Source organism: Drosophila grimshawi, unplaced genomic scaffold (genome assembly GCF_018153295.1).
Source record: "Drosophila grimshawi isolate 15287-2541.00 unplaced genomic scaffold, ASM1815329v1 contig_1367, whole genome shotgun sequence".
NCBI classification, from domain to species: domain Eukaryota; kingdom Metazoa; phylum Arthropoda; class Insecta; order Diptera; family Drosophilidae; genus Drosophila; species Drosophila grimshawi.
Window position 1 is genome coordinate 4,800,001 of NW_025062889.1, and position 9,868 is coordinate 4,809,868.

A 9,868-nucleotide genomic window follows, 5' to 3' on the forward strand; every position below is an offset into this window, starting at 1 on the left:
AAAATAAAAGAAAACTTGAATGGAAATTCAATTGAGTGACATGAAAATGGAATTTTTCATATTTTGCTGCTGCTGCCGTTGCTGCTTTTGAGGCTGTTGCTGTTGTTGTTGCTGTTGTTGCTGCTGCTGTTTGTAATATTGTTGTTGTCGCACAGCAACTGCTAAGGCAAAAGAGATGCGAAATGTTTTGGCTGCCAGGCACATCACAACACAAACACAATTTGCTGTTGCTGCTGTTAGCCGCAATAATAGTAAAAACAAGAACAGCAGCAACAACAGCAGCAGGCGACTCGCACAACAGCAACTCTCTCTCTCTCTCTCGCTCCCACTCTCTGAGTCACACTAGCTCGCTCGCTCTTTGCTTGCCTTGTGTGCCTTGCCGCACCAAAAAAAAAAGAAGAAAAACGTTTGCGTCTGACATTTTCATAATTAGGTATTCAAAATCTTTAATAACGGTTACTCTTGCTGCCGCTGCCGCTGCTGTTGCTGCCATTTGCCATTGCTGCTGTCGGTGCTTTTGCTTGTGTTGTTGCTGCTACTGCTGCTGCTGCTGCTGTTCTTGTTGTTGTTGTAGCTCAAGCTGTTGCTGAACCCACACACACAAACTCATCTTTCTTAAACGTTTTTTGTTGTCCTTGCATTTTAGTTTTGTCGGTTTTTGTAGTTGCTAATGTTGCCACAAGTTTTTTTTCCTGTCTGTGGGGCATAAAAACTCGCAAGCAACATATGAATGTATCTACACACACACACACACACACACACACATGAATATGCCAACGCATGTGTATCACAACTGGCAGTTGATTTGGCCAACCAGCAAGCGATTGTGAACGGCTTTGAGTATTGCAAACATGTGACAGCCGCTATTGTGGTTAAGCGGATATATGCAGTAAAAATACTTTTCTTAACATTGCCAACGTTGCTTTTGTCTTCGTTTTCCATTCCACTTGATAAGAGTTGGAAAGAGTTGTTCTCTCGCTGATCTGAGCCACATATTGCAGCTGAGAGAAAGGAAATTACAGAAAGAGTTAAGATCCGAAATGGATACCATAGCAGCTGATAAATTGTTGATAATGCTTAGATAATTAGTTAACATGTTAATAAATAAAATGTTAATAAATATAAAATGTAATTGTTATTCATTATTAAAAGATGTGAAATGTATCTGACAACAACGGCGCTCATTAAATGAATAAATATGAATGCTGTTCGTAAGCTGGCGCTTTCCTTTAAGATTTGAGAATGTCTGCCTGCCTTCTCATTGTGTGCACTTCAGTTGCCGTCAAAGGCAGCAACAGCGACAGCAGCAGGAACCTAAGCATTCACGGCATCCTTCTCCACGCTATTCAGTTTCCATCAGGGCGCACAAAGGTCCTGGCTCGACAACTTTAGCCTCGGCCCCTTGCCGCCTGTCACTGACGGTGACAATTTTTGCACGTCTTCTTGGACGGGGCAACCGCTGAGCTATGCCACACGACCACCGGACATTGACTGGCAATCATACTTAGCTAGGGTTCGTTAATGCAATTGTAATTAAAATTAATCAAATTGTTATCATTCAGATAGACGAGGCTATAGAAAATTCTTGAAAAGAGTCACTTCGATCACACTACCTTTATTAAATGAATACTCTCGTCTATCACATGATTTGTTAACTGTTATTTTAACTGTGTTTATTATTCCTTAAATTTCCTAAGAAGTGTCTTGATTATGATTGATGTTAAAGATAATAGCCGCGAATACTTCTGAATGGATTGTCAAGAATGAAGTATAAATTCATAATGGTTGATAACATTTGACAAAAAAGCAATGGGTTTCGATTATTTATATGCTTCGACTAGGGTATACTTCATCACTTGATATAGCAGTGTACTTTACCTTTGAAAATAAACTAATTAGATAACACTTCCTATATCAGGCATTCAGCCCTGATCTCTACAATAATTGTGTATCCGATAAGATTGTATTGATTTACAAGTTAATTACTCATTGCAGCTGATGCCATCATTCAACATTTTGAATGTAACACGACACGAACTAAACATTTATTTATATATTATATTATATAATAGAATTTTTGAGAAACGTTTTAAATAAAATAAAAACACTTAAAACTTGAAAAGATATATATTATCTATTATACATATTACAATAAGAGTTTATAAGAGCTATTAACAGTTATAGGTACTGAAATCCATTTAAAACTTCAAAAAAATACATAAAAATCCGTAATTTTTCCAATTAAATTGCAATATTTTCTACAGTGTACATTTATGACATACGGAACGACGGAAAAAAACTATATATATAGATATGATAAGCCGCAATAAAGGAGACATTATATTAAAGTTCAGTGTTTGTCAAAAATCGATCAGTCGCTCAACAAACTCGGCAGAATACAGTTCTCAAAAATTGCCATGGATAGTAAAAGTTTATTAGTGGTGCTGGTGGTGCTGGTCTGCTCCATGCACAGTGTTTGGTCGCAGACAACCGCAACCACATCGATAACTGAAATATCCACAGAAACAACAGAGATATCCACAGAAACAACAGAAATACCTTTTACATCTTGTAGTGAATATAATGCAGTTACAGTCGATCTGAACACTGTAAGTATAGTGATATGAAAAGCCCAATGCATAAGGTATATGCTTTCCCTGCTCTTAGGTCAAAGGCGTTTGGTATGAGACGGGCCGTGCTAATGACGTGAATATGCAGTGCAAAGAAATCACAGTTCCTGAAAAGGACAGTGCGGAGAAAAATTTAGATATTGATATTTCGTACGTTGACTCCTCTGACGACAAGTGGGAGTCCACGAGCAAAACGGTGACCTTTCCCTGGAACACGGACACCCAAAATGGTATCTTCACGTGGAAAAGGGAGAAGGATACCCTTACCTATAAGCTTATCAAATTGCAAAACCCCAATTACGCATTCTTCTGCGGCTACGATGACGCATCCACCTACGAACCCTTTATAATTTGGTCGCGAAACGCAATTCTGTCCACGGAGCAGAAAGATGCCCTCCAAAAAGAGATGGACGATCTGCGTCCGGACACAAAACTCGTCTGGGTGGAACAATCCGAGGAAAAGTGCAGCTCCGCCATGCGTACCGCCGGCGGATCACTTGTCGCATTGGCCTTGGCCCTTGTTATCTATCGCAGGAATATTTAAAATCAATTTTGGATCAAATTTTAGCTAATTATAAAAATATGAAATTCTTGAAAACATTTCTTCATTATTAAGCAAAGCTTTTATATTTAAATAATTCCAATAAATATACATACAAAGTAAATTTTTTATTAGCGCAGTTTTAGTTGTCTTCAGTTGTCTAATTACAGATTATTTTTACTGCTATTTTCGATTTATTTGTTGTCCATTAGTCTTATCTTCTTAAATTTACTGACAACTGTCTTATTTTGGATTGCTATTAAAGATAACGATGGCGAGTATAATTCCCAATTACGAATCAACTCAAAGTTCATATGATGATTAATAACGATTGCCATTATTCGTAGTAATCTGATGACGCAATTCCTTTTGCTTTCAACTGATAATTCAGAGTGGTTTACATTAAAAGGAAAACTAATCAAACAGCACTCGTATATCATGCATGAAACCTTTATCTCTTCCTAGCATTTCAATGAATTATATATCAGATAAGCCTTTATAAGGGGATTATACACAACAGCTCCAATTGTGACTGCAATCAGTGTGCATTTAAACAAAATACGAAAATAAATATTATAAATAAATATATGAAGGAATCTAAAATATGAAAAAAAAGAGTTTCATAATACCAATTGATTAAAAAAAATATATAAATTAATCTATAATAATTATTGAAAAAAGTTGAACCTATAAAAGGACATAATGCAAAAGGGAAGACATTAATTATAAATCATTTAAAATATACATATAAAACGAATTTGATATATTTCTTTCAGTGCACATTTATGGCATACGCAACGACGGAAAAAAGTCACATTTACCAAAAAGATAAAGCAAAGATTATTATATTAGTTTAGTAATCGTAAAAAATCGATCAGTCGCTCAACAAACTCGGCAGAATACAGTTCTCAAAAATTGCCATGGATAGTAAAAGTTTATTAGTGGTGCTGCTGGTGCTGGTCTGCTGCATGCACAGCGTTTGGTCGCAGACAACGGAATCAACAACAAAACAAACAAGTGAAGCAGAAATAACAACAGAAATATCACCAACAACTGAGCCACCATTTTATAATTGTCGTTTATATGAAGGATCCAAACTGGATCTCGATCCTGTAAGCATTAAATGAATAGTAGCCTAAATCACATATTTATATTTATATTTGTTTTCGCATGCTCTTAGCTTGTAGGTCTCTGGTATGAGACGGGCCAATATCCCTTCAACTACATGAAGTGCTCGAATATCTCAGTTGATGACAAGGTCAGTACGGAGAATAAGATTGAGCTGCAATTTGAGTACGTTGACTCCTCTGATGACAAATGGGAGTCCGCAAAGAAGTCGAGCTCCTATCCCTGGAATTCGAAAACTCAAAATGGTATCTTTGAGAAGAATGTTGAGGAGACCTACAAGCTTGTCAGAACGGATAGAATCACATACGCCTTCTTCTGCGGCTACGTGGGCACTAACCCCGTGGACCGCTTTAAGGTGTGGACGCGCCAGCGACATCTGACTTCGGAAGAAATGATGGATCTGCAGATAAAGTTCGTCGAACTGGGACAGGGCACGAATATTGTCTGGGTGGAGCAATCTCTGGAAAAGTGCAACTCAGCAATGCGCACAGCCGGCGGATCACTTGTTGCGTTGGCCTTGGCGCTTCTTGTCTATCGTAGGAATATATAAAATCTAATTAGTTTCTTAGTTCAAGAATCAAGTCAAGCAATTTTAATGATTCATAAGAAGATAACATTTTTAAATAATATAATGAACATGCAATTTATTTTTATATCTTGTATGTATAAGACAAGTTTTAACTATTAATTGACTTTACTTTTATGAATAGATTGCCACGCTTTATTTACTGAGGAGTGTCATGATTAGGATTTATGGTATAGATAAGGATCGGAAATATTCTCAATTATGAATCAACTCTAAACTATATTCAGTGTGAACGAAATGACGTAATTCATTTGCTATTATCCAGGCATCAAATATCGCTTGAGGTTGCTTTGCCTAACAAAAACTAATCAATCAATCAATCAATAGTCAATCGCTTATATATCAGATAATAAACTCTTATCTTTAATTGGCATCTCAGAAAATTATATATCAGATAAGATTCTATTCATTCACAAGTTGATTACTCATTGCAGTTCAGCTTGCCGCAGCAGTTACTATCCGCTTTTAAGACTAAAATAGCTTAACAAAGTCCTGACAAATTGTGACGGCATTGGATACCAAGGAGTGCATGAATATTTCCGTTCCTGCCACGGTCAGTTCGGATAATAAGATTGAGCTGCACTTTGAGTGCGTTGACGCCTCTTATGGCAAGCGGGAAACCGCGAGCAAGTCGATCTCCTGGAACCCTGGAACACGGACACACAGCATGGTATATTCGAGTGGTGCAATTGGTAAGTCACCTGTCATCCCGTCACCTATAAGCTGGTCAGCAGGGACAGCACCACATAAGCCTGCTTTTGCGGCTAATTAGGCATAGGCATTCCCATCTTTAAGGCGTGGACGCTGACTTCGGAGGCAAAGACTATGATCCAGCAAAAGTTTCAAGGAGTGGTACAGAACAGGGCTCAAAAATGATCTTGGTGGTCTTGGCCCTTGTTATTGATCGTTGGAATACTTAAATTATGAACTATTTACACATATATATATATATATACAACTATGTATATACATATTTACATTTTCTAAGCGAGCTGTGGTAAAGAGCATAAAACTATGCCAAATTTGGAGCCTACACGCGAAGGTTGTAAATTATCCAATGCCGCACCTTTATCGAAGGTGAACCGGTCTCTTTGATTTTGGGTTTGGCTTCAAGATTATTACTGTTGTTTAAGGTTACATACACAATATTTGATAAAAATTCAGGTTTACTACCATTTCTGATTATTGTGCACCAGCCGAGTTCTGTTCCTTATACAAAATGCGTACAGAATTATTGAGCGGAAACTTTAATACAAATGCTATACAATTTTTGTGTGTTATCGATCTAATTTTTATATGTAAGAGCTAACAAATGTCAAATTCCATTTTTGGTTAAATCCAATTCCGCTTGACGTAATCAGCCACAACGATGACGATGACCAACTATTTTTGGGATGCCACAGGTGGAAGCCGAGGAAACGATGACTAAACATTCTCACTGTTTATCTGTGTATGTGTGTGTGTGTGTGTGTGTGTATTTGTGTGTGTGTGCTTGTGTGTGTGTGTGTGTGTGTGTGTGTAAGATAGAGTTTGAGCTTGTGGCCATAAACAAATTGACGCCCTCCGCTTATCATCCTGAACGTCCTTTCGCAGGGGCATGTGGAGGAAGCGTTATCTGCTCGCACTCAGTTGCCAGTTGCCGCTTTCCCACTGTCACCCACCCAACCAGTCAGCCAGTCAGCCAGCCAGCTTATTATCAAAAGTCAGTCAATGCCGCATCACAAACACACACACACATAAACACGACCGGGAAAACAGCTTCATTTTGACCTGCTGCCCTAAAAGGGGGTCGCACACAGCGAGTGGGTGGCGATTTGGTGGCTGGTTGTTTGTTGTGCAAGGGGTGGGTTTTATTTTTTGCTGCTCGAGCCCCCGAGTTCGCACTGCTGCTGAGTAAACAACTTCTTTATCGTCACGATACACGCCGCAGTCAGATAAATACGAGCACGCTGCCGCGGAGGGGGTTGTGGCTGCAACAACAGCAACAACAACCATAACAACAACAACAACAGCCACTGTCATACATTGTGATTTAAAATAAAAATTAATAATTCAATTATGCATCAACTGGGCAGCTCTCAATTCTCACACAGTTCTCTCTGTCTCTCTCTCTCTCTCTCTCTCTCTCTCTCTCTCTCTCTCTCTCTCTCCCTCCCACTGCTGCTCTCTTTTATTTGGCCTGGCCACAGCTGTGCCGTTTTGTTTGTATGGCAGCCAAATTGCCGTGATTTCATTCAATTTGTCGCAGCGGCAACATCGGCAACAGCGGCAGCAACAAATGTTGCCACTTGCTGCCCAAATTGTTTTCGTTTGGCAGCTTGAAACCAAATCGCCCCCAGCCTCCCCTTGCACCCTCTTCACACAGCTTGTGCAAAATGCTCACAGTAAGAAATGAAACAGCAGCCAGCCCAAAGTCGAAGATTATATACACTTCTACATTTATCTGTTAATCCAACTGATCATGGCAATTATTATTGTCCGATATTATTGTATTATACTTGTAATACCTGCAACAGATGATATCTGCGTAAGTAAAAAGGTTTTCTCATTTGTATAAATTTGCTTGACCTCTGGCATAATTTAATATTCAAATTGTCGAACTTCTATTCAAAAAATAGAAAGTTTTTCTAACTTTCTCAAAACTCAGCTGATGTTAAAAAGCTATGGCATTTTGTTAAGGCTTTGATATATTTATAAATAACTCGATTTGTTTCTCGAAATGTATGCAACAGTTTTGAGCAGTATTATTTTTATCTTGGTTTCACATTTCGTGATAGAATAAAAACACCCCAAAGGTGAAATGAAAAGAACTCGCTGTGTCCAACACCCACTGTGGCACACCTCATCCTCCAGCTGCCCCGCCCATACTCACACCCACCATCACGCCCACACACATCCACACCCATCGCCAACGTCAGCTGTGTCGGTGTTCGCTGTATGCCAATGCACAATTGTTGTTTGTACGAGAAAATCTCGCCTAATGGCGTTTTACATTATTTGCCGCCTGATGCCGACGTCGAAGTCGACGTCGTCGCTGCTGCCACTGCCAACTGTTACCAAGAGTGGCAATGCCAGAGTTGGAGTTGGAGTTGGAGTCAGAGTCATAGACGGAGACGTAGACGTAGACGGAAACCGAGACGCAGACCAGTTGTAACAGCAGTTGCCAGTTGCTACGTTGATTTCAGCATCTCTCTCTGTCTCTCCCAGCCTCCCACTCTCTCTCTCTCTCTCTCTCTCTCTCTCTCTCTGAATTGTTCTCGCCAAATGCGCTACGTCAAAGTTTGTGGTTAGGGTGCTTTGGTTTTCGCCTGTGGCAAGTTCCTTGCAACTGGCTTGTGGCCTGGCCATAGGAAGTGGTGTATATGTGTGCGTGTGTGAGCGTGGGGTGGGGGGGAGTGGGGGGTGGTTGAACAGCCGTAAGATGAATGGCCACTTATTGCCAAAACTGGTTGTGCTCAAGTTCTGATGGTCAATTTTGATGGCCATTGTTGTGATATTGAAATGTTGCAACAACTATGCCAAATTTAGGTTGATCGATAGATAACTGATTGGTCAAAAGGATATTCGAGTTTGGTTACTACACTTACCAACAGATACTAAGCGGAAAGTCATTAGTCAGACAAACTACTGATTAATTTGACAAATCAATATTAATTTATGCAGACTCTAATTAAGGTCTTATTTCGAAGAAAGTTTGATATTTTCCATATCATAAATGTAGTTTTAAACATTTTAAAACTGATGAAAATATATATATAAAATATTGTTCTGGATTATTTAAAATTTTGTTGTTGCAAGAATTATTCAACTTGAATATTTGTCTGTAATCGTTTGCTTTATATATGTTCAAAGACTGCTGCAAGACAAACGAGCTTAAAGTAAATCGAAATCCTTAACTGTCCTCAGTGGCTCTCTGGGCACACCACACTCCTTTACAATACACACACACACACACACACACACTGCTCTGGTCCATTTGTGATTGTAAGCGCATTCCCATGTCGCACATAATCCAGCGCAGCTGAAAAAAGGCAAAAGAAGTAGAATCCCAAATCCCCTATACATATACCAAATACGAAAACGCCTTTAATTTGCTCGTTTCTGTTGAGGCTGCGAAGGGATAGGGGGTGGTAAAGTGAGTGCTCGTATGGCAGAGTGCCTGTGTGTGTGTGTGTGTGTGTGTGGTTATAAGCATTTGACATGGTGTGAACACGCGCATAAGGCCATTTCAATGGTTTTCAAATGCACGACAACTGTCAGTAAGGGTGGGGGTGGGAGCAAGGCGTTATGTTGCCCCCCATCTGTCTCTCTATCTTTGTGTGTGTGTGCACAATTGGTTGGCAATTTATTTAAATATCGGCACACAGTTGGAAACGCAATGCCAACTGGAATTTCATGCCAAGTGAAACACATTTCAGCGTAAATACAACGAAACAACAGCAACAACAACAACAGTAGCAGCGGCAACAGCAACAACAACAAGCGCTGAGAAATTTCGGCTGCCAAGCAAGCTGGCAAAATGGAATTTTTTTCAGCTGCCGGCGGCAGTGGAGGGAGGCTGCTGCGACTGCGACAGCGACAGCGACAGCAGCTGATTTTAATAGCCCAGCGGGGCCAAATGCCGGCTGCTGCCAGCCGAAGCTAAAGAGGAAGAAATGCTGCAGACTGCGACCGATGTCTGTGGCAGCAGCAGTTGGTGTTCTTGTTGTTGTTGATAAGCCAATGTGGTGTGTGCTTGTGTGTGTGTGTCTGTGTGTGTGTTAGCAGCTGAACAGCTGTTTCTGACGCGAACACAACAACTGCGCCGGCGCCTTGCATTATGCAGGCGAATACAACCGAAGCAAGACACGAAGCCACTGCTGCGGAGAAACGAACGACGATGCGACGAACGACACGACGAAAACGAAACATGTGCGAGACGACAGACGACGACAGACGATGACTACGACTACCTGAGCAAATTGAAACTGAAACGGCGCTCAC

The 9,868-nt window shown here is 40.1% G+C and overlaps 2 protein-coding genes across 2 annotated transcripts; both read left to right on the forward strand.

Moving 5' to 3' along the window:
* Nucleotides 1–2,377: 2,377 nt before the first annotated feature.
* LOC6560334 lies at nt 2,378–3,496 on the forward strand. Its single transcript, XM_001985726.3, has 2 exons — nt 2,378–2,609; nt 2,668–3,496. Exons 1-2 carry the CDS (start codon nt 2,418–2,420, stop codon nt 3,172–3,174), a joined length of 699 nt encoding a protein of 232 aa, XP_001985762.1. The 5' UTR covers nt 2,378–2,417; the 3' UTR covers nt 3,175–3,496.
* Nucleotides 3,497–4,049: 553 nt separating this feature from the next.
* On the forward strand, nt 4,050–4,980 carry LOC6560845. Its single transcript, XM_001985727.3, has 2 exons — nt 4,050–4,283; nt 4,352–4,980. Exons 1-2 carry the CDS (start codon nt 4,092–4,094, stop codon nt 4,847–4,849), a joined length of 690 nt encoding a protein of 229 aa, XP_001985763.1. The 5' UTR covers nt 4,050–4,091; the 3' UTR covers nt 4,850–4,980.
* Nucleotides 4,981–9,868: the final 4,888 nt, after the last annotated feature.

What these genes read in the sequence shown, in the direction of transcription:
- LOC6560334 (XM_001985726.3), top strand. Translation starts at nt 2,418, where the DNA reads ATGGATAGTAAAAGTTTATTAGTGGTGCTGGTGGTGCTGGTCTGCTCC. An exon ending in TTACAGTCGATCTGAACACT is followed by an intron (nt 2,610 to 2,667) that starts GTAAGTATAGTG and finishes CCCTGCTCTTAG; the next exon opens with GTCAAAGGCGTTTGGTATGA.
- LOC6560845 (XM_001985727.3), top strand. Translation starts at nt 4,092, where the DNA reads ATGGATAGTAAAAGTTTATTAGTGGTGCTGCTGGTGCTGGTCTGCTGC. An exon ending in CCAAACTGGATCTCGATCCT is followed by an intron (nt 4,284 to 4,351) that starts GTAAGCATTAAA and finishes GCATGCTCTTAG; the next exon opens with CTTGTAGGTCTCTGGTATGA.